The sequence below is a fragment of the Diabrotica undecimpunctata genome, chromosome 1 (genome assembly GCF_040954645.1).
Source record: "Diabrotica undecimpunctata isolate CICGRU chromosome 1, icDiaUnde3, whole genome shotgun sequence".
Taxonomy (NCBI): domain Eukaryota; kingdom Metazoa; phylum Arthropoda; class Insecta; order Coleoptera; family Chrysomelidae; genus Diabrotica; species Diabrotica undecimpunctata.
In genome coordinates, this window is record NC_092803.1 from 68723864 (window position 1) to 68749780 (window position 25917).

Consider the following 25917-nt stretch of genomic DNA (forward strand, 5'->3'; position numbering starts at 1 on the left):
TGTTTCCGTTAATTCAGTTTGTATCCGGATTCTACTTTCTAGTTTTAGAGATTCTTTTATCAGTTCTATTAGTTGTGTTGGTATATTAAATTCTTTCATTGCTTTTATTAAGAATTCTCGGTTTATATTGTCATATGCGCTTTTAAAGTCTATGAAGAGATGATGTGTGTCGATGTTATATTCACTTGTTTTTTCGAGGATCTGTCGCAAAACAAATATCTGGTCTATTGTTGACTTTTGTCTACAGAAGCCACTTTGGTATTTGCCAACTATTTTTTCAGCGTGTGGTCTAAGTTTTTCATAAATGACGGACATTATTTTGTAGACTGCATTCAGCAGCGTGATTCCACGGTAGTTTCTATATTCTAACTGATTTCCTTTTTTATCTAATGGTACAATAATACCGCTATTCCACTCCGCTGGTAGCTGTTAATTCGACAATATCTTTGTTATTATTAATTCATGTATTGTTTTTTGTAGTGCGTCTCCTCCTTCCTTCAGTAACTCCGATGCTATTTGATCCGATCCCGGTGCTTTATTGTTCTTTAATTTGTCTACTGCTGCTCTAATCTCGGCTATTGTTGGTAGAGTCTTTTCTCTGTTGTCTGCTTGGTCTAATGGTATGTCAGGCTTCGTCTCTCTCCGATCCCCTTCAAACTTTTCTGTAAAATGTTCTGTTCATCTACTTAGTATCTCCTGCTGTTCTGTCAATATATTACCTTCCTTATCTCTACACATCGCTGTTCTCGGTTTGAAGTCTTTTCTGCTTTTATTTAGTCTCTGATAAAATTTTCTTGTCTCTGTTGATTTACTTAGTTCTTGTAGTTCTTGAAGTTCTTTGTTCATATATTCTCTCTTTTTTCTTCGGCGAGTTTTCTTTTCTTCTTTGCGTAGTCGTTTATATTCTTCCTCTGCTTGTCGGGTTTTGTGCCCCTGTTGCATCAGTAAATATGCTCTGTTTTTTTTGTCTGTTATGATCTGACATTCTTCGTCAAACCAGTCCTTCGTTCTTGTTCTTCTTTCTCTACCTTCTATGCCTAGTACTTCTTTAGCTGCCTCTTTTATGATGTCTCTGCATTCTTCCCACTCCTTATTTAGGTTTTCATGTGTTATTCTGTTTTCTAGTTTGTTGTTTATCTTTTCTTTATACTCTTTATTTTTGTTTGTTTGTGACAACCGATGCCTACATCAAAAATATGGCAAATGAATTAATTCCATGCAAGCACAAATAGGTGAGCTGCAAACAATAATCAGAGAAATGGAGAAAGAAAATTAAATGCTGACAAGAAAGTTGCTTGTAACAATGGATCAACTTACTCCTCAATATTGTTCTGAAGCTATTTTCTTGTGGCATTTTAAAGTAGATACTATTTTAATGGGAATAAGCCACAATTGAATATGTCTGAATTGCCAATATAAATTAGTCAGGTAAAATAAATTATTAGAAGAATTTTTTACCAAGTAACAAAAAACAAAATTTGTTTAATTTATTAATATTTGTATTTTGAGAATGACTTCCGAAGTGGAAATTAAAACGTCAATAAACCTATTTTAACCTTCAATTGTGGCTTATTCCCATTAAAATAGTATCTTAATTACTCCTCTATCGGACATAGTTAAAAGTAACCAAAAAGCAGAAAAGCAAAAGGAAAAGGAAAAATCAGCAAAGAAAAAGCCGACATCATTTTTAAAAAAACGGGTTTAAGACAAGACAAACATTCTAGTACTAGCAAATGTACAATGGATGAACGCAAACCAAAAAAACCAGGAGATCTAAAAATGACCAGAATGTAAGGATGGTATACAGGAGTCCCAAACTGCAGGATATAGGGTGGGCCAGGAATAATAAAGACTGAGATAGCCACATCGTAGTAAAAATAATATATATCTATAACAGAATTTCGGTGGCCAGACCCCTCGAGTGCCCAGCCGGCGAGGAGAACAAAACTTATTTTTTGCCAAATCGGCGGCTGAGTGCCCGAGCACACACATATTTCGGACAAAGAGGCGCTAACTTAGGTTGGTGGCTCTCTGTTCGAATCACACACTTTTTTAGGGACTTAAGTCCCGAGGTTATGTTAGAGTAACTTATGGGTCCTACTATACAATGGTACACACATGTCACACATGAACTTTAGGGGCAGAGTTGAACGCGCAGCGTATGCGTGTGTGTATAATAATCTTAAAATCATAGCAAATCAATGTTTATTTCAATCTTAAGAAATCTATTACAAGATGCAATATCAATTAGAAGAATGGTAAGGTATTGTTACAAGTTTTCTTCCATGCATACCTGCTCTAAAGGAATTCTTCGAAAAACTGAAGAAGAGCAAAATTAATAAATATGTAGTAGCAATAAACGGAAATTGGACATGTAGGACATTGCTGAAGATATCACTAATAGAGTTGATAACAAACAAAGAAGTCATAAGGAAACATAAATAATTCAAACCATCAGATCAAGAAAGCTGCAATACCTGAGATATCTTATGCAGAAATATACTACATATTTCAATTAACTAAACAAAGATACGTCCATGACACGAGAAGCATAGCAAAAAGAAAAATATAATAGTTGCAAAACTGAAGGGAATGGTAGGAATGCATATCAAATAGACTTTTCAAAACAAGGACATCTAAGATTAAGATTGCCATGATGATTACCAACTTGCGCTGCGTAAATGGCATGTAAAAAAGAAGAGTGTACGTATATTAGCGGACACGACAGTCTAGTGATGTTAAAATGAACTACAATATAATACTTACTATACTAATCAGTACTGTTAAAGTCCTGTTAAAAGGATTTTCTTCTTCGTTTGGGTTCTTTGTAACAGGTCTGTGAAAATTCAACATTCTTCTACTCGCATTCCATTCTCCTACCTTTATTAAACCGCTTAGTGTCAATTCCAATAGATCTATCTTAAAATCTGTTCGAAAACCTTCACCGTCAAACTTTACCGTGCCAGATAAGCCTTCAAATGTTCTCTATATAAATAAGAGATAAAAGATAAATTAAATATTCATTTATCGTAGTCAAAAAAATTGATAGCCCAGTCTGGTTAAAAAAAAAGGTCGAAAAATGTTTCGCAGATATCTGAAGCTTTTAAGACATAGGTGGGGGTTACTAGATGACGAATATATGAAAAGGTACTCATATTTTTACCTTGCATTTTTTTTAAACAATAATTTATGGTCACAATTTGATTTTTTGTCTATAAGTTTTTTCCCTTATATTTTAAATAAACAATATTTATATCATTTTTTTATATCAAATATATCTTTATCTTCCCGTTTTTTTCAATTAAAATTGATAAATAATTTACGGAGATATTTGCAAAAAAGCAGTTTTTATGCAAAAAGGAAGTTCAATAGTTTAAATAATTAGCCTCGGGGGTAAATAAATTAAATAACTTTTAAACTATTTAACCGATCGGGGGGAAATTTCGCACAAATTTAAAAGACGGTAATTCCTCGATATTCAAATGTAATAATAACATTTTATTGTGTTAATAAAAAAAAATAATAAAATTTATAAATTAGTGCAAAAAACTGCCTTTTTGCAAATATATCAGTAAATTATTTATCAATTCTAATTAAAAAAACGGGAAAATAAAGATATTCTTGATATAAAAAATTGTTTTTCTTCATACGTCAAATAATGATGACATTACTTATCTAACTTGATCCTGTCAAAGTTTGATGTCTCCGCCGGCAGCAGTTTTTTTTCCATTTCTTTACGGCGGAGGGAAAAATGTTGTCATGGCAACAATATGAAACATGTCACAAAGCAACAATACAAATGTCATTAACAACAATTAAACATCATTTTTATTTATAGTAATATTAAAAGTACAATTAGTTAATGAGGCATTTTTAAAATTGAAACCGTGCAAAAATGTTCCCGACTCTTGATACGCATTGGTAATTGTTGATGATACTGATGGTCGAGAACAACTTTCAGCAATCATTCCCGATGTTGGCAAATCATGAGGGTTTAAAATTTTTTGAGCATTATCGTTCTTATCGGACTTGGAGGGCCCCAAACGTGCTACTGCATCATTAGCCGCGGACTCAATTTCGTTTAGGTTTTCCATTTTCGCACTAAATTTGCGCTTGCGGTTGCAACAACAATAAGCTGTCTTTAATAATTGCAAACAACTGTCAAACAACTGTAACCAGGGAGACGCAAATCCCACCGACGACTTAATTATTTTAATTTCTAACATCTAAACGACTTTGATAGTTGTCACAGTTAATTTAGAGTAAAAATAGCATATGAATTGTACTATTTATGGTTGAAAATTGCTACGTTTGAAGAAAAAATAGTATACTTTATTCGGCAAAGAAGCGACTTTTCTTGACTTGCCCGCTATTATCGGGCGCGTCAAGAAAAGTCATGCTTCTCCGCCTCATAAAGTAATATACTATTATTTAAAATATAAGGGAAAAAACTTATAGACAAAAAATCAAATTGTGACCATAAATTATTGTTTAAAAAAAAACGCAAGGTAAAAATACGAGTACCTGTTCATCTATTCGCCATCTAGTAACCTCCACCTATGTCTTAAAAGGTTCAGATATCTGCGAAAAATTTTGCCGTGAAATCGATGATTTTTGTATAACCAGACTGGGCTATGTGTGTTTTTCTAGTGTGTTATTTGTGTGTGTTATTTAGATGTTCATAGTGTGATTTAAAAGGCAAACATGTTTTAACACAAAAATACAGATATAAGCAACACGAGCATTCTATTATATAATGTATTGTTATTAATTTGAAAATCTGAAAATAAATATAGGAGAAGATAAAATTTGATATTTTAAAGTTAGTGATGTAACGTATTTACGGGGTTTGTTAAAAGAATATGGCCATTATAAGAAGGAAAAAAAGAGGAGATAAATAAATAATTAATAAAGATAAATAAATAACTAAGGAAAACAGTAAAGCAATATTTATAAATTAGAAAGAATCAGAGAGGAAAGAAAATATCAAAATGTATTGCAAGGGGCAGCAACTAAAACATATGAATACTTGGGACTTAAAATGAAATATGACTGGCAATAGACAAAAAATAACGAATGAGGCAGTTAAAACTGATAAAATAAGATATAAAATTTTAACAAAACCAGTTTTGGGAAGAAAGAAATAAGGAAGAAATCCAAATAATATATTTAAAAATCTATCGCACTGCCAATATTAACTAACATATAAAGGAGAAACTATGAGAACATCATAAACCAAATAGTCAGAGGAAACTTACATCAGCAACCCATAATAAAAGTAATTCTAATAAAAACGTTTATAAAATCACTAAACAAAATAGTAGGCCTTAGATTAAGGAAACCGGAAATCGTTTCATTAATCTAAGGTAGAGACCGGCGGCGGGCGAACTTTCGACACAAAATTGTCTTTGTACCTGGGGTAATCGAAGGGTCAAATTTTATTATAGGAAATTTCGACACCGCGGCGTAAAGCAGGTAGGTAGGTAATTAGTGGCGATGGACATTTGCACCCAAGCAGGACAAGCGGGTTTTCCCAATATTTATTGTCACGGCGGGGGGCGTGGCACTTTGTAGTAATTGTAGTTGTAATTTATTTCTTGTTTGACGTTGACTTGTGCACGTATACGGATATTTAAAAAATGAGTTTGATAAAAAGTTCCCGTGGTCGAGATTTATTAGTGGTGGAGCATCATTCGTTCTCGAAACAGAAAGTGTTAAAAAGCGGCGAGATCTTTTGGCGCTGCATCCAAAGAAACACTAAGTGTTCCGCAAAAGTGTTTACAATAGGCTGTGAGGACCTTACCATCACAAGAAGTGATTTGGTACATAATCATGAAGCCGATCCAAAAAAGCTTGAAGTAAAGATGGTAACCAATGCATGTAACAGAAAAGCCCAAGAGGACACATCGGAAAAGCCTGCCAAAATTACAAGAACTGCTGTTGCTGAGTGTGATGCCAATTTGCTGACGGTTCCTGACATAGCTAGCATAAGAAAGAACATTTACAACTGTCGTCGTAAACTGTTACCAGGTATGTTACCAAGAAGCATATCAGAAGTCCATAACGCGGTTAGTAATTATTCTCCTAAAACCTGTCGCAATGAAAGTTTTTTGTTTTTAAATCATCCTGAATTAAATGTAATTGTATTTTCATGCGAGACAAATATTCGTTTGTTGTGTAAATTAAAAACTTTGTATATGGATGGTACATTTTCATACAGTATCAAATATTTTCTACAATTATTTACTATACATGGCATGGAAAATGGACATTATGTTCCTTTAGCATACTGTTTGTTAAAGGACAAATTGTCAATGACATACAAAAATTTATTTTCTTTATTAAGGTCTAAGATTTTTGAAACATTTCAATTATCATTAGAGCCAACTGAAATATTTGTGGACTTTGAAAAAGCAATTCACTGTGCTTTATTGTATATGTGGCCCAATGCAAAAATTAGTGGATGCCGTTTTCACTTACACCAAAACTGGTTTAAAAAAATTCAATCTTTGGGTTTGGTACAAGAATATAAGGATACAAATTTAGAAATTGGAAAATGGTTAAGGCATACGTTTGGTTTAACTTATTTAAATCCAGCAGAAGTTGAAAAATACTTTCTTTATGATTTAATGTCATATAAACCTATAAACGCAACACTTGATATATATGCAGATTATTTACTGGAAAATTACATTTTCGATAGCGCTCTATTTCCACCACACATATGGTCTAATCAGAATCCGTCTATTGCGAGGACCACAAATGCCTGTGAATCCTTTCATTCGAGATTTAATTCTTCTTTTTATTCAACACATCCTTCTATTTTTATTTTTATTGAAAAGTTAAAAGAATTTCAAGTAGACACTTATGTCAAAATAAATAGTTTACATATACCAGCCAAAATCAAAGATACTACTGTTAAGGCTAAATTGGCATTTTTGGAGAAAATGATGGATAAACTACGATCCCAACAAATACGTAGGTTAGATTTTATAAAAGCTGTATCTTATCATTCCTATAATAGCAAATAAATCATTGTATAGAAGTATATTAACGGTAAAATGTACAAAAATTAGGTACTAGTTGTATTATATTTAGATATTATTACAGTTATAAAGAAATAAAATGCACATTACTTTTATTAAAATAAATAAATTAATTAATTATGGTATTTTATTTATGTCGCAGCTATATTTATTTGGTGTCGAATATACCTGTAAGATAAAAACGGGAATTGGGGCTGGTGTCGAAAATTGCCATTAAATTTTAGTCGCTACCTGCTTAGTGTCGAAATTTCCTACGCCCGTAGAGACAACCTTTGTTGATTAAAGAAACTTCGTTTTAGTTTCCGCCTATAAACATCTCCAATAACGAAGACTTGTAATGGAAAATAATTCGGAAGAAGTGATATATAAGTTAAATGAACAACAGTGATAGTAAAGAGACAAAATAAATTGTAAAATTGTTGAATTCTATAATAACAAACGGAAAAAGAGATTAGTACATGCAAAATCGATAGCTAGTGATTCCTCTGAAACGTTGAGGTGTAAATAACTGCTTTAGCAGTCCTGCCGCTTGCAAAAGATAGAAACCGAGTTACTAAGAGAAGTGTACAAAGAGCTCAGAGACATGAGAATAGAGAATATAAAACTGAAACAGATCTGAAAATAAAAGAGGAATTAGAAAATACAAAGCAAGGTCTAAATGAGGTGGAAAATAGATTGGAGAAGCTTGAAAAGGAATCTAAAACAAACAATTTTGTAGTAATTGGATTAAATATTGACACAGATAAAGAAAAAATAAAAGAAGATACGACAATTTTTATGAAAATACACCTAATCGAGGAAATAAATGTAGTAAGAGAAATCAAGCTAGGGAAGAAAAATTTGCTACAAATAAGAGAACACGTGAAAAAAATAGAATAATGCAAAACAAGAGTTAGCTGAAAAAGTAAAAGTAAGAAAAGGTATTTATAAATGATGATTTAATAACCAAAGAAAGAAAAATGAGAAAATACATAGCCAAAAAATATAAAGAAAACAGGGAAAACAATAAAAGTAGGCTTTAAAAAGATTAGAATAGAAGCAGAGGAATGTAGGTGGGAAAAGAAAGATATTTTTAGAAATATTGGAATGCAAAAAAATGGGGAGTAAACAAGAAGGAAGAGAAGTCGGGAAAAAAACGGAGGCAATTTGTGACAAAAAAATAAGGAAAATGATAAAGGCAAAACTCTCGCTATTACAACGGACATGAATAAATTGAAACCAAAGAATCTTCTTCTTCTTCCTTTTTGTATGTAGGTTTTAAAGCCTGTTTCTTCTTTAATATTAACCTTCTAAATTGTTTAAATTATCGCACAATCTTTTTCTTGGTCTGCCAATACTTCGTCCATTTGGTGACTTATCTCGTGCTATTCGTACTATCCTATCCTCTGCCATTCTACTAATGTATTCGTTCCACTCCTGTTTCTGTTTTGTCACCCATCCATTTATGTCTTCTATATTGCATGCTCTTCTTATGTTTTCGCTTCTCTCCCTATTCAACAGACTTTTCCCTGATATTCGTCGGAGTATTTTCATCTCTGTTGTTTCTAGTAGTCATCTCGTTTTAGATGTGTCAGGTCTTGTCTTCGCCGTGTATGTTAATATAGGCCTAATTGCTAGCTGCTTTATAGATTATTGTTTTTGTGTCTTGTCTTAGGTGTTTGATCTTCCAGCTTGTGTCATTAAGATATCCCGCTGCTTTCCTTGCTTTTAAGCTTTGTTGTCGTACTTTTTCTTCAACATCTCCGTAACTAGTTATATCTATTCCCAGATATCTAAACCTTGCTTCCTGCTTTATTATTTTCCCATCAATTTCGATTTTACATCGTAGTGGGTATTTAGATGTTGTCATACATTTGGTTTTTTCTGCTGATATTATCATATTGTATTTCTTGGCTGTTGTATTGAAGATACGTGTTAATCTTTGGAGCTCCTCTTCTGTCTCGGCGATTAATGCGGCGTCATCTGCATAACATAATATTTGAATTTCTTTGTTCCCCATTCTGTAACCATCATCTTTACGTACTGCTTGAATTATTTCGTCCATTATTATATTAAAGAGAAGTGGGCTTAACGAGTAACCCTGTCTGAGTCAGCTTTGTACTGGTATACATTGTGTTAGTTTTTCATTTATCTTTGCCTGTACTCGATTATGTGAGTATGTAGATGTTTTCTATGGTTTGTATAATATTCATTGGTATGTTTCTTTTATACAGAATCGATGCGATCGACTTGGATGCGATTAAAAGCCTTTGTCAGGTCTGTAAAACATAGATATGCTGGTTTATTGTACTCGATCGCCTTTTATATGATTTACCATCACATTTGGTATTTCTAGCTCTTTCATGGCTGAACATTTCACTTCTATTCACAGAGTCGTAGGCTGCTTTGTAGTTTATAAATATGTGATGAGTATCAATGCCATATTCCAGTAATTTTTCCAAAATCTGTTTCAGGGTTGCAATCTGATAAATTGTCGATTTACTACCTCTGAAACCAGCCTGGTATTTTCCTACTATCTGTTCTGCATATAGTGCCATACGGTGGTATAGTACTGTGGAAAATATTTTATACGCTGCATTTAGAAGCGTAATTCCTCTGTGGTTAGAGAATTCAAAAATATCTCCTTTTTGTGTATGGTGCAAAGTATTCCAATATTCCAATCATTGAGGAGGTATTTTTGTGTCCATATTTCTTGATAAGCTGCTGTATTGCGATTATGGTATCCTATTCCTATTCCCTCTCGTTTGTTCCTCTTACCTCATCTCTTTCGTTCTCTAGGTTTTCTTCTTCTACCTCTATATAAAGTGTCTGGATAAAGTATTCCACCCATCTATTCAGTACATCTTTCAAGGAAATATGTGGAACAATTAAAAAAGACTCAACAAAGAAACAGACAGCGTGGTGGTCCAAAGAAATAAAAAAGCAAGTAAAAGTAAAGAAAAATGCATTGAAAGAATATGTGAAGGATACAACAAATGAGAATTACAATAATTATAAAAATGAAAAAAAGGCAAAAATTACTATTTTTATTGGGAACAAGCCACAGTTTAAGTTTAAAATAGTTTAAATTTTGACGTTTCAATTTCCACTTTTTCCCAAATTCCCAAGTTTTAAGAACGATTTTTAATGTGGAAATTAAAACGTCAAAAATATAATTATTTTAAACTAAAATTGTGGTTTACCCTAAATAAAAATAGTAATTGCATCGATGCCACAAGAAAATAGCTTCAGAACAATATTCAGGCAAAAATATTAGTACCAGCAAGGAGAGATAATTGGAAAAAATTCGGAGATAAAATGGAACAAGATAGAAACATAATCAAAAGCTTTTTTACAGAATCCTGAAGACAATAAGAACACAAAAAAGATGAAATATACAGCATTAAGGATAAAATTGAAGAATTAATAAAAAACAAAAGAAATAGTTAAAAGATTGAAACAGCACTTTGAAGAACTGCTAACGGATATAAACGATATAAACCAAGACGACATTAATGAAGAACAAAATAATATATTGGAAGATAACACAGAAAACTCAATAAACGAGGAAGGACTAGATGAAGAAATAAAACATTGAAATACGGAAAAGCTGCTGGAGTGGATAGAATAACAACAGAAATTATAAAATAAATAGGGAAAAATGGAGAACAAAGTTTACTAAAAATAATGAATAAAATTTTAAAAAATGAAGATATACTGGAAGATTAGAAAGTGTCACTAGTAGCACCCATATACAAAAAAAAGAGATAGGAGAGAATGTAATAACTACAGAGGATTGACTTTGATAGGAACACGTATGAAAATCTTCACAAAATAATAAACAAACGATTAAGAATAATGACAGAACACACATTAGACGAAGCACAAAGTGGATTGAGAGTAGGAGTATACAGAATCATATATTTACTTTAAAACAGGTAACACAAAAAGCGATGCAAGAGAAAAAGAAAATATATGTAGTATTCTTTGACATAGAAAAAGCCTTCGATAAAGTATCAAGGTAGAAACTATAGAAAATATTAAAAGAAAAAGAAATGGACAACAAGTTACTAAAAATGATACAAAAAATATACAATGAGAACAACAATGCCGTAATTAGTAATATTATAACATCAGATACGTTTACAATAAATGGCTGAGCACTTATAGTCCAACACTATTTTTATTATTTATGGAAAAAATTAATAAGAAATGCACAACAGGCCATGCCAAGAATAGAAATCTCGGAAGGAGTATTTACTAACGATTTCGTGCTAATTGTAAAATCTGAAAAAGAACTTCAGAATAATGTGGAAATATGGAAAAAATTAATCCGTGAAAACGAAATGAAGATCAGTATTAACAAAACAAAAGTTATGCAGATAGGAGAAACAAAAGAAGAATTGAATATAGAAATTGAAGGAACAAAAATCGAACAAATTGAAACTATGACTTACGAGTAATAATAAAAGAAACAGGATCTCTAGAAGTAGTAATCAATAGCAGAGTAGAGAAATCGTAGAGAAAACTGTATCATACTATGAAAAAAAAATGATATGCCGGAAAGAAATATCACGAAATATAAAAATAAAAGTTTTCAATACAGTATATAGATCTGTACCATGTTACAGTTCTATTACCCAGGACTCCCACATGAAGAGCATTTGGCTGATAGTTGTGCCCCTATAGCACGTCAGAGTGCTATAGAGGGGAAAGGCATGGTCTGGAGCATTGGAGCGCGGTGAAGTGAATCCTGTCTTACATGAGTTAATACACCTTGCTTAAATGAATTGTTACACCCGAACGTCTTTCTAAGGAGTAAACAAGTCTCACAGACTGGGTTAAATTAAATTACTTGCTGTTCTGATTTTTGGAAGCAAATCATAGGTACTAACGGAATGGCAAAATAGTAAAATACAGGCTATAGAGATAAATTTTTTAATAAGATTTAAGGCGGCCGCACAATTGCCCGGGAACGGGTACGAGAACGGAAACGGAAACGGAAAAAAAGTTAAGCTCTACGTAAATCAATGTTTAGATGCATAATAACCGAGAACGAGAAGCCGTCCGGTAACGAGAACGGGAAAGTTGCCCATGTGTCAACTTTCTCGTTCCCGTTGTATTCCCGGAACCAATCAGAAAGCAGTATTTAAAATACTGTCAAATGCCGAATAAAAATTTGTTTACATTGTGAGTGACCATTTTATAACCTAACCCTCTTGTCTATAAATATTTGAATGATATGCTTTTTATCTTTATGCTGACAAACCTTCTTTGTGATTGCACACATATTGTGTAAAATTATTGAAAGATCATAAAAAACTAAATTATTAAAAGCTCGTCCTCATTAAATAAATCCATATTTGCAGAGTTACCAGTTACCAGACATCCTCTTTTAATAAAATTAGAAAAGATTTCCACAAAATTTATGTTGAGAAAAAAATAATTAACAGCACAAGTGACAGTGACACAAAATATTTAAATATTCATAGCACAAAACACCTTGTTTACCCTTAATTGTAAATCCGCTGATGCTTTCAGTTTCCGTTCTCGTTCCCGTTTCCGGTCAATTGTGCAGCCGCCTTTAGAGGCATTATCAAAATGGATAGAATAAGAAACACAGATCTAATTAACGAACTAAAAATACAATCCACATTGGAATTTATAGAACAGAAATAGCTGTGTTAGTGGGATTATTTACACTGGATGAAAGATAACATACCAGTAAGAAGAATGTAGGAAGCAAAAATATTGAAAAACATAAAAAGAAACCGGAAAGGTATTAGAGAGAAGGAGAATGACATAAACAGACGTAATGATGATGACATAAAAAACTGCAAAGAATGAAAGAAATTTGTTAAGAAGTAAATTAAACCTTACACCTCATACGGTAGAACGGTTTTATAATAAACAAAGTAGTTATTACGATATAAAAGGGCATATTTCTTAATTATAAATTTATTTTTGTTTGCATTTTTTTAATTAAAAATCTTAAAAGAAAAAGTTATTGGAAATAGGTGTATACATTATTATTATCTAAAGAAAAGCTTTGGCCAAAATTGTGGTAGTCCTTCTAGTTCAGGAGATAAACTTAATCACTTTCTTTTATGTGAAATGTGAAGTATAAAATAGAAATGTGTAATCTGTGTTTCTATAATAAAAAGCAGATAATACCAACTGATTTCATTAGATTTGTAATCGTGTATCCCTCATTCCAGTTACTTTGGTTATTGCTACAGGATAAAGAAACACCTCTGATGACTTTTTTTTTATTCTTGGTGAGATCATAGATGGTTTCGTAGAACAGTTGCACTGCGTCAATGATAAGTGCTGTTTCCAGTTTAGTTTTCCACGCTTGAAGAAGAATTGGAATACCGGAAAATGGCAGGGCACTCATTTTTTGTATGTTTTCTGTTATTTGTGTGACTTCTTTACTGTCAGGATCCAACATTCTTACCTAAAACAAAAAATGCTATTGTATTTTATTGAAAAGAAAGTAATAAAGTGTTGTTCTCGTCAGATTTACCCAATATAGGTCAGAAAAACTTCTTACTGGTAAATAATAAGAGAATTAAATTTTAGTCGAAAGAAAAGAGATACACTCATAGAAAAGAAAAAGATAATTTGCTAAAAAAATTACCTTTTTATGTTTTGTTCTGAGAAAATCGCATTATTTTTTAAGCAAGACTTAACCAAGGCTATACAAAAGGAGAAAAAAATGTTAATGTCATGTATTTATCTCTAAGAATTATTCTATTAGTTTTATGTTTTGTGTTAGATGCCATATTGAGTATGACACTTCTCGAGATGACAGTATTATGTAGTAGTTCTTAAATAAAAGATATAATGAAAAATATAAAACTCATGTGTATTATTAATAAAATATTGCGCAGCCTAACGGAAAATAAAATCACATTTGTCGCTCACATAAAATGCATTATGCGAACGGAACTAATCTTTACAGTGGGGCTGATTCTTGAAAAACCCTAGAGTTCGATGTCGACACCCTCCATATAAACAAATTTCAGTAAAACAGTTGCGTGAGGAACTAGAAGAACGCGATGAAGACTGCAGCGGGTCCAAGAAGATCCTCCCAGAACGACTGAAAAATGTTTTTAACAAGAATGGAGATGACCCAGAGACATTCTAGTTTCAATCAGCAGAAGAAACAGTTTTAACAAAAATGAATGAGAAATTTGAAAATGTCCCGCAAATGATTGAAGATTCTTCTAGAAAAAATGATGATAAATTCGAGAATATTTCCAGAAGATTCGATGAAACATCTCAAATTAATAAAGAAGTAGCTAGACAAAATGACGAGAAACTCGAAAATGTTTCTAGAAGATTCGACGAAGTATGTATTCAGAACAATGAGAAATTCGAAGTTTCTAAAACATTCGATAAAGTAGAAGAGAAGATCAAACAGTTAGAAAGCATGATAACCAATACAAAAGTGCTACCACCAGTTAATACAGTGCCTTTAGATCTGATATTGAAAGAAGGATCACCTAGAGACGAAACGATACATCATATGAGATTCAAATTGCCACCATTTGATGGAAAGTCCTCTTGCTCCATATATCCTAGACAATTTGAAGCTATTGCGACAGCCAATCATTGGACAGAACAAGAAAAGGCTGTTTCCTTGACTGCTGCTTTACGAGGTGATGCTGCGGATATCCTAAGATCGATTCCTAAGGGTCAAGAAAAGTGTTACCAGACCTTGTTCACTCGACTAGATAAACATTACGGAAATGACCATCTACAACAAGTCCACAAAGTACAAATAAGAAGTAGAATTCAACGAGCAAGTGAGAGTTTGCAAGAATTTGAAGCAGATGTTGCTCGTATAGCGCTGTTGACTTATCCAGAGGCACCAGACAACATATTGGAAAAAATTTCTGTAGATACCTTCGTCAATGGGTTGAGAGACAGTGAACTACAGAAAGCTTTACGACTAGCAATACCGAAAGTTTTAGATGAAGCGCTTGCCATTGCCTTGGAGCACGAAACAGCTAGTCAAGCTTCACGGAGCTATAGAGTACGAACCTCTGAAGAGAGCAACGAACGAAACGATAAACGTCTGGAGGAAATCGTACGGAAAGTAGTTCGTAAGATGATGTCGAAGAGACGCGAAACCAGATGTTGGAATGGTGGCGACGTAGGTCACATTCGTCGTAAATTGCAAGAAAATAATACAACAGTTAGAAAGCTAGAACAGATCGAACACTGGGCTGGAAAAAGTCATTAAAATGCAGAGGCTCGGTCAAGACGGCGATGCAGTGCAAATTGTAATCACTGTCTTAGATTAGAAGAACGACTTTGCCCCGTTAGACGAACCAATGTCATTAATGATCAATGGCAGCCTCAACAGCTACAAGACGCTCAAGCAGATGATCCTTGTATAAAAAGAGTATTGGATTAGATGCGTCGAAGTGAAAGACCTTCTTGGCAAGACATTAGTGCATGTAGTCCCTAAGTCAAGTGTTACTGGAGTCAATGAAATTGCCTAGTGCTAAAAGATGATCTTCTGTATAGAACCTTTGAGAATGATGATGGTACAGAATCTAAGCTTCAGTTGATTGTACCTAAAAGTAAAGTATCAGAAGTATTGCGTCGGTTACATGACGGTGCATCAGGTGGACACTTTGATATTACGAAGACTTTGCAAAAGGTTCGAGAATGGTTCTATTGGGTGAACTGTAAAGATAATGTAAGAAGATGGTGCCGAAAATGTGAACTGTGTGCAACTAGTAATGGTCCAGTTGGTAACAAGAGGGCACCCATGAAACAGTAAAATGTTGGTAGTCCTATGGAAAGAGTAGCAATCGACATAGTAGATCCACTTCCAGAGACAAATGATGGACCGAGGCCTATGCGATACCAAATCAAGAAGCTGCTGCCGTTGCAGAGGTACTTGTTAAAGAATTCTTTAGCCGATTTGGTGTTCCCTTGGAGATCCACTCCGACTAAGGGCGAAACTTCGAGTCAACCCTTTTCCAAAACGTTTGTAAATTGATTGGTGTCAATGGGACCAGAATTACACCCCTGCATCCTCAATCAGATGAAATGGTGGAGAGGATGAACCGAACGATGGGTAAACACCTGTCCAAAGTTGTATCAGAACATGAAAGAGATTGGGACTAGCTCATTCATTTATTCCTAATGGCCTACCGCTCGGCCGTGAATGAAACTACAGGCCAGACTCCAACCTGCCTGATGTTATGTCGTGAAGTTCGTTTGCCTTGCGACCTAGAGTTTGGCTGCAGACCTTCCGAAGAACATGTTGCAAGCGAAGATTATGTCGAGCGCCTGAAGTTAAGAATGAACAACATTCATGAACTTGTCCTACAACATATCCAGTTAGCCAGTGACAGAATGAAAGATCAATATGATTCTCGATGCAAGAATGAAACCTATGAAGTAGGTGATCTTGTTTGGCTTTATAATCTACAACGTCGTCGTGGCTTGTCACCTAAACTGCAAAGATAATGGGAGGGTCCGTATGAAATTAAAAAGAGAATAGATGACGTAATATACCGAATTAAGAAGTTGCTGAAAGGTAAACCAAAAGTAGTTCACGTACTACAGGTGTATCACCCTCCAATCTTGTATTTAAACATGAAGTTAAAACCCGATTAGATTTGTTATGGACATGTAGTGAGAATCAGAGTTCTAAATTAATTGATAATAAATTAAATAGTAATAGACGAATTGAAACCTTTCAAGTGGGTGATAAAGTCCTTTGAAGAGATTATCGTTATCCTAATCGTAAAACATGAGCAAAAGCAATAATAGACGAACTTTTAGGTGACAGGATATATTTGTGTAAGTTAACACAGGAGGGTTTAATTTGAAAGAGACATTTAGACTAGATTTTGCGAAATAAAGGATCTGATTCTAACTATGATAGTCTTAATGAAACCATTGTAACTGATATAACTAATAACAATAATACAATTAGTACCAGTGTTGGAACCCTCTCAGCTGTAAGAGAAGGGGAAGTGTTAAAACAAAGTGATATTGAAGCGAGAAAATTTGAAGAGTCTGGTAATGAAGTAGCAAGTGAGGCAGTGGTTAGTGAGGTTAATGAGAAACCAAAGACCAAAGAAATTGTGAAAGGAGTTCCAAGTAGACCAAAAAGAAATGTAAAACCACCTGTGCGTTTAAACTTATAGTGGGGAGGTATTGTAGTATATTATAATAGGTATAGAGAAAAGAAGAAGAAAGTCAAGCAACACATGTAATGTCAATTGTTAATGTAAAAAGGTTTATAATCATTATTTCTCTGTTAGTTAAAAATACAAGTTGTATAAAACTATAAAACTATGTTTAATCATTTATATTTTTCCTCCACATCACACTACTCACAACATCCAAATTATACGAATCTGACGAGGAGTGCGACAAGGATGCATCTTATCACCGCTATTATTTAATCTGTATTCTCAATCTATATTCAGAGAAGCATTAGACGTGGTCCTAAGTGAAATCAAGATTAACGGAATCAGTATAGAAAACATCAGATACGCTGATTCAGGTATTCAGGGCAAAAGATCAGTAGGAAGACGCCAGAACTTATGGATGCTAGATCTGAGGATATGGTTTAAACACTCACCCGCAGAAATTTTCGTGCAGTACTTTCTAAGGCTACAATTGCCATTTGTATAGCCCACCTTCTAAAGGAGATCGCACAATAGAAGATCAAGTTATGTGGGACAATGTGATCGGCTATAGTGCTTTGCTTGTCGAGCTCCCAGTCCCCGTTCTAGACTTGGCCTAGTTCGGCTACTCGTCTCTCGAGTATGTTACCCACTCATTTTAAAGAACCATGAAGCTGGTTCTTGGAAACACATTTCATGTTATATAGCTAATTACGACTGTATAAACTTTATACTATTCTTACACTTTTGTGTCAATTGATACTGTATATATATATATATATATATATATATATATATATATATATATATATATATATATATATACAGGGTGGTCCTTAAGTAATTGTACAAAAAGAAATAGTAGATTCTACAATTTAAAATATTACGATTTAAGCCAAATTGCTTTAATAAAAGAAAGATACAGGGTGTTAAAGTGCAAATTTAAAATTTTATTTTTCGCTATAACTTTCATGTTTGTAAAAATTTATGTAAAAAAATTTACAACTGGGTACTTTTAAATATGAGAAATTATAATCTGATGCACACTTTGATGTAACTGATAGAGAGCGCCATATACGCCACATATGTGGTATAAATTTGCACTTAACTTTTTTGTTCTTTAAGTTACCTGTATTTGGGACAAAAAATATTAAAGATACTTTATTTTAACAAACAAAGGGTATACCTGTTAATAACTTCAAAATTCAACAGTTTTCGAGATAATCTGATTTTACAAATCAGCTGCATAATTCTGATGTAAGGCAATTATTCTAGGCAACGAAGAAAAATAGACAATTACATTATTACTTTTGAATTTTGGTATAAAATACCTTTAACTAAAGTTAATAGTTAACGAAATATTAAATAAAATAAACATATCAGCAGGATAATTAATAATAGGATTTGAAAAAGGTCAGGCCTATGAACGCTACTCCTGTTATTTCTTTCCGTTCAAACCCATCTTCAATATGTTGGGTGAGATTAAGAGTTTGACTGCAGCAGCAGCAATATTAGACCTACAAGATAATTAACCAATATACCTGCTCCTACATGTAACTTTTTCAGAAATTGTGTATGACCTTCATGAAACGATGCTATACATCAAACCAGTATCTGACATTCTGAAGGCAAACGTGGCCGTTAAAAAAATATGTAGCTTCATCACAAAACAAAATAATCAGTATTTTGTTCAAAAGTGGTGGTCGTAACTGGAAGTGAAAGTTCATCATATTTACAATATTCAATTCGTTTATCTAGATCATCTTCCGTTAGTTCGTGAACCATTTGTAGTTTAGATAAAATCCATTAATTTTTTTAAATATTTTCAAAACTGGTTTTAAGGGACACCACAACCACGAGCTGCAGTTCTGTAGGATACAGATAGATCTAGAAAAAATTGTAACAAAACATTTATCTGTGTGTAATCTGTAACAGTACATTTTCTAGCAGGCCGCTTCTCGTTTTATAGTCTGTCAGTTTAAAAAAACTTTGAAATAATGGATCTAAAATAATGAAAAATATGGAAATTAACATTGAAAATTAGCGTGGTCACTTTGCTCTACCAATTCAATTTTTCTAACCTAAAAAAAGTCTCTACAAATCATGAAATTTTTTTTTTTGGAAATGATGACAAAATAATATGCTGAAAAAGTGTTTTCTTACCACTGTTATATTGGTGCCTGCGTACTGAAATGGCGACAGATCTACTGTCTGCGTATCTAAATTTGTGATGAGATAGTTATACGTTTCGGTCATCATTCCTACCTGCTGCAATTGCTTTAAAACTTCTTCTAAAATATTAGTAGAACAGACTAATACGTAATTGGTTTCACCTAGGGCTTTGACTTCCGTTAAAGCTACCCTATAGTTTCCACTGTCGGTGGTTTCCAGCTGTTTAAGAAGGATTTTTTTGCCTAAATACAGATAAAAAATAGAATAAAGAAATGTATATCTAGTTATAAAAAAAGAAATTGTTATTTGAAAAGTACAAAAGTACAAAATGTTATTGACACATTATAAGACACAGAGTTAAATTCCCAAAATTGTGCCCCCTAAATTCATTATAAACCTGCGATAAACAAATAAAACAAGGGATTAAACAAAACATTATACTCCGAAAATAATTGATAGCACAGTTTTTATGATAACTGCTCTATAAAGACTGTTGTAATATTCTAAATGAAGTATAAAGTATTTTAAAATTTTGCGGCTGTTTTGGATTATCGCTAGACACTTGACAACCAATGGTCCACTTTACTGTACAGCACCACAGCATAAGGAACAAGAAGTACGAAAGAAACCGACTCTATTAATGAAAATATGAAACCAGTACTTTCTAAATTGAATTAAAAAAATCCTAATTATCTCTTTATACAGTATTAATAAGAAGTACTTTGTAGTAAATCATTTTCTTACTTGGAAATGTTTGTTTGCCTAGCAGTTCTACCTTTTTTGCTCAACATTAAAGAGAGTTCAATATTAATTAACAAGGTTATGAAATAATTTAGAATTTTAAAACGTATTTTTATTTTATTTTTATTTTAAACTCTACCTGGAGGTTAGAAGCGCAAGGACTGGGTGAATTTAGTAGCTCAAAAGTTGCGTTCATGCCCACAGCCGGTCCCAAGTCCAGATAAAAGGGGAGGGTTGATGGGCCAGGTTAGCATCCTACCTATTGTAAAAGAAAGCCAGGCTCAAATAACCGATATAAAGCCTCGGAATGAGACGGAACCTAAGATGACGAACCACGTAAAGAAAAGGAAAACGAGAGGAAAAAATAAGCCCACAATCAGATTAGTAACACCGAACATTACTTTTTTCAACAACAAAGACCAAGAGATAATAAAAGAATTGATAAATAAAAACATAGACATTTGTGCAATCCAAGAAACCAAGAAGAAAGGTAAACGCCAAAGAGACTATAACCAATATTTTCTAGCATACAGTGGAGTGAAGATTAAAGAACGAGCACGAGCAGGCGCATAATATATACTTGTCCATAAAAAATTTAAAGACAACATAAATAACTGCCGTTATATCTCCGAAAGAATAATAAATACGAACATCACAATGGACTACCAAAAATTAAATGTCATATATACCTATAGTCCCGAGGCCTGCAAACCTAAGGAGGAACGAGAGGCATTCTACGAACAATTACAAACCATCCTCGATAAAATACTTCATAAAGTAACCTTAATTCTTATGGGTGACTTTAATGCACGAATCGGAAATGAAATATTTCCAGGAGTAAAACAAAGATTTAATGAGAACCATGTCAACGCAAATGGAAAACTCATGGCTAATCTCTGTGCTTTTAAAGAACTGAGATTCAATAATACATTTTACGACCATAAGCCCTTTATAAATATACATTTGAAAACTCCAGAGTAAAATCAAAAATCTAAGATTGATTTTATAGTCACTAATAGAAAATCCACCCAAAGCATATTCTAGATATCCGAACTTAAGACTCAGCAGACGTAGGGAGTGAACAAATCTAGTACTAGCAAAAATAGGAATGAAAATAACACCAAAACATTTTCTACAGGAAATCACCGAGGAAAAATTCAATGTAAAATCACTGTGGAATGACTCTGCAAGAGAAATGTACCAAAGGAGGCTAGCACAGAAGATACAGCTGAAATAAATAGACGACATCAAAGATATGAACGCGACAAGGGAGAAAATTAAAAACATCATTCAAGAAGCAGCAACAGAAGCTCTAGGAAAACACAACGTTATACTGAACAAAAGAAACAACAACAATACACCATGGTTCAGAAAAAAAAATAAAAGAGAAATGTAGAGAAACGAGAGGCCTACACGAAGTACAAACCATCAAATACTCCAGAATCTCGAGACACCTATGGAAGAATACGAAATGAAACAAAGCAGTTGGTAAGAAGAACAAAAAATAAACACTGGAAACAGTTTACAAAAAGGATGGAAAGCGGTACACAAAAACAAATGTGGAGATTCATAAGAAACCAACGGAAAGAAATGGCAGAATTAAAGGAATACAATAACATACCAGCAAACGAATGGGAAAGATACCTGACGGAACTGTTTAAAGGAAAGAAAAATAATAATCAACACAATAACGTACCAGGACCAGAGGAAATAACCAACGAGCTCCTAAAACACGGAGGAGAAAGTATAACCCTAGAGATGACAAAACTTATACAAAAACTATATAAAAACGTCTTACACCTACTGTATAAAAGAAACATACCAATCAATAGTATACAAACCATCGAAAACATCTACTTCTCCAATTGATTACAGGCAAAGATAAATGGAAAACTAACACAGTGTATACCAGTACAAGTTAAGCCCACTTCTCTTAATATAATAATGGACGAAATAATGCAAGCAGTACGTAAAGGTCATGGTTAAAGAATGGGGAACAAAGAAATCCAAATATTATGTTATACAGACGACGCCTCATTAATCGCAGAGACAGAAGATGAACTCCATAGATTAACACACATCTTCAGTACAACAGTCAAATGCATGACAACATCTAAATACCAACTACGATGTAAAATCGAAATTTATGGAAAAATAATAAAGCAGCAAGCAAGGTTTAGATATTTGGGAATATATATAACTAGTTACGGAGTTTTTGAAGAAGAAGTACGACAATAAAGCTTAAAAGCAAGTAAAACGGCAGGATCTCTAAATGACACAATCTGGAAGAACAAATATCTAAGACAAGACACAAAAACAAGAATCTATAAAGCAGCAATTAGACCTATATTAACATACACGGCTGAGACAAGACCGTGATACATCTAAAACTAGACGACTACTAGAAACAGCAGAGATGAAAATACTTCAATGAATATCAGGAAAAAGTCTGTTGGATAGGGAGAGAAGTGAAAACATAAGAAGGGTATGCAAAATAGGAGACATAAATGGATGGGTGACAAAACGGAAACAGGAGTGGAACGAACACATTAGTAGAATGGCAGAGGATAGGATAGTATGAATAGCACGAGATAAGTCACCAAATGGATAAAGAAGTATTGGCAGACCAAGAAAAAGATGATGCGATAATTTAAACAATTTAGGAGGCTAATAAGAAACAGGCTTTAAAGCCTAGATACCAGAAGGAAGAAGAAGAAAATTTTTATTTTATATTTACCTGCAAAATATTTGTTAAAAATATAGTTTTGACTATTCAAAGCTTCACCCCTGGCTTTTTCCACAAAAGGTCAAGATATTGCCCTGTTAGAAATGACGCACCACGCAAGGATTTTATCTACATATTTTGCTTTGTGCTCGTATCTGACATTGTCAGGGCATTCCTGTAAGTTGTTTGTATAAGAACCATAGATTCCCTTTATTTTAGAATAACTCAAAGAATAACTAAAATAATGATTTTTTCATTGGACAAGTGTACCTGTCTCAGTTGACGGCAGCATCTTGGTATACGAAGAAATTTTGTTTTAAAGTTGTTGTGGTAATTACGTTTGTTTCCATATTTAAGACGATTCCTCCTTAACTCCAACGATATCTTAGGCTATTGGCGAGCCAGTCTTCCCTCGTTAATATTCCAACCTGTTTTTTTGCTCTTTTTATCAATCTCTCTGATCTCTGTGCCGTAAATGCACGTGGTCTTTTACTTTTTGGGAGGTTAGAACATGGTATTCCCTGTTCGCACTCCGTTAGTTATATAAATGGTTCTGCGTGAAATATTTTTATTATGGAATATTCGACAGATTTCAGCTTTGACTACCCCCCAACCAACTTGTAGATACTTTTTCTCGTTTCTAATTTATACGACATCTTAAAGACAAAAACTTCAAAACAAAATAAAGTAAAAAAACTTTTGTCTCAAAAGTCAACTTGATAATATTTTTTGTGTTAAAATTAAATTGTTCATTGTGCACAATGAATTTTGTGCCAATTTTTTTAGGACATTCAGTTTACTCTATTTCTGGTTACAACTTTTCTACTATTTCTATACTTCTCTTGTATTATTATCACATAATATATATCATTTTATATATCAAATACAGTATTTTTGAGATAAATAAGATTTTTATAGCATTCAATAAGTGGTCAATATTTAATACTCTGCACAAGCAAAGTAAGTGATATTAAGTATAACAAATTGGTATGTGTATGATGAAACCTCTGGTTCGGATCACAAAAATATCCGATTTGAGCTCAATTTATTTCCATAGGACATTAAATACCAAAATAATAGAGATACAAACTGAAAAAGATATTGAAAATCCCTCAGTAGAAATCTCGGGGAAAGTACGAACTTGTTTAAAGGCATAGAGGCTATAAATTTGGCAGCAGAAACGGTGAGCGAAGCTATTATGGCGGCCTACAATGAAAACTGTCTGGAAAAAACAAGGAGTAAGGCATTTAAAGTATAAGCTATACTTTAAAGAAATTCGCAAAGCCCAAAGGAATTCATGGAGAGAGTTTTGCGAGGAGATTACTGATATCCGGGTCTGCTCTCGAATTTATAAAGTGCTGGTAAAGGATGGTTCTACCATTAAAGAAGTAGCTCTCCTAAAGTAAGATAATGGCAAATTTACAGAGACCAAAGAAAAAAGTCTTAGAGATAAACACGCACTTTCCGGCCTCAACAATTTCGAATAATGCAGATAGGCAAATCAACATAGACCAACGGCTAGACTAGGTTACGTTCTATAGATTGAAAAATAGTCCCAGCAATCACAAGACCAAGCAGAATTAAATGGCCCATAAATAAATTTTAGCTACAGAACCCAAATCTCTAGAATGGTGGAAGAAAGACAGGCAAAACTGTTTATTATAGAACACTCGTCAAAATTTACAGCAGACCTAATAAGCAAATACAGGAAAACAGTCAAAGCCAGAGTAGGTCTGTTAACAGGGCACTGTAAGCTGAATAGGCAGTTAAAGCTGATTGGATTGGCAGATAACGATCTATGCAGATTTTGTCACCTAGGGTAAGAAACAGCAGAGCAAATTTTGTGTCAGTGCCATAGCCTGACAAATGTGTGGTTCTTTGCATTAGGCGAGGAATAACCACTGGCAAAGAGCTACATGGAAAGTACAGTCTCGAAGGTTGTAGACCTTTTAAAAAGGATCAGGCTAGAGAATGTAATCTAGGATTAGAGGACCACAATAGATCTAAAAAGGTCGCAGTGGAATAGTCCAAACGCCTCTTCATTAGACATATCTAAGTGCTCAATATATAAAAAAATAATTATAAATTCTAATTTTTGTCTCATACCTTTCTTTTCATTTATGTTCTTAATTTCGTTCAACTGTAGCAAAAACTCCACAGTCAACAAACTTTCTTCATCTTCATACAATACAACAACGCTTCGCCAGCCATAAGCTTCAACCAAGTCTCTAAACAACATAGACAACGCTCTCGGTTGTGGATGTAAATTGACTAAACTCTCATTCCTTCCCATATGGTAGTCCATATGGGTCTCTATATGAGGAATCTCCTTGGCATCACAGACACTCTGAACAAATGACGACGAAAAGTAGGAACTGGGGCCGAAAAGGCCAACTATTTTCTGCTTCAAAAGATCGCAGGTGCTCTTGTAAGCCTCCACGGTATTGAAAGGAGATATCTGGTACGTGACAGTTTCTAGCTCTATGTCTGAATGTGGATATTTGTCGTTCATCTTGTAGGTAGCTATTCTGAATGCCAAAGCTTGACTTTCATCGGTGAATATTCCACCTAAAAACAATCACTTTGTGTATAAATTATTTTTATCAAAATTAATTTTTTTAGATTATTTTTATTATCCTATATTAAAGTCTCTGTTTATCTGTTTGCAACTGGTAGGTAATTAAAAATGCAAATCTTCAGAATTCTGCAAACACCAGGTAAAGTGGTTGAACTAAAATCACTCAAAATATTCTCTCGTGTTGAAATGTAGTTTTAGATATTATTTTTTTAAAGAGTTCACCCTGCTCACATAGGTGAGCCTAATACCCTAATAGGTACGAAAATCATGGGTTAGTGTTGGAGAATCAAAAAGGGACAGAATTATAGGTTAACTAAAATTATTATTAGATACCTAATGAGAAATAACAAATATAACCTACTACGAATAATAATTTAAGGGAAGAAGTGGAGTAGGCAAAACAGACATGTCATGAACTTTCAACAATTACTAAGAGTGGGGCAGAATGGAGAACATTATGATCTAGTGATCGCAAACCTCCAGTAATGGAGTGCACCAGAAGAAGAAGATCGT

General features: G+C 33.5%; 1 protein-coding gene across 1 annotated transcript in view; it reads right to left on the bottom strand.

The window, feature by feature from the left end:
* Positions 1 to 25917, bottom strand: part of LOC140452172 (glutamate receptor ionotropic, kainate 2-like) — a 49589-nt gene that overhangs the window by 17346 nt on the left and 6326 nt on the right. The window contains exons 2-5 of the mRNA XM_072546307.1: positions 24933 to 25394; positions 19352 to 19602; positions 13204 to 13482; positions 2767 to 2985 (exon numbers count right to left, since the gene is read on the bottom strand). Coding sequence (XP_072402408.1) covers positions 2767 to 2985; positions 13204 to 13482; positions 19352 to 19602; positions 24933 to 25394 — 1211 coding nt within the window. The remainder of the gene's footprint in view (positions 1 to 2766; positions 2986 to 13203; positions 13483 to 19351; positions 19603 to 24932; positions 25395 to 25917) is intronic.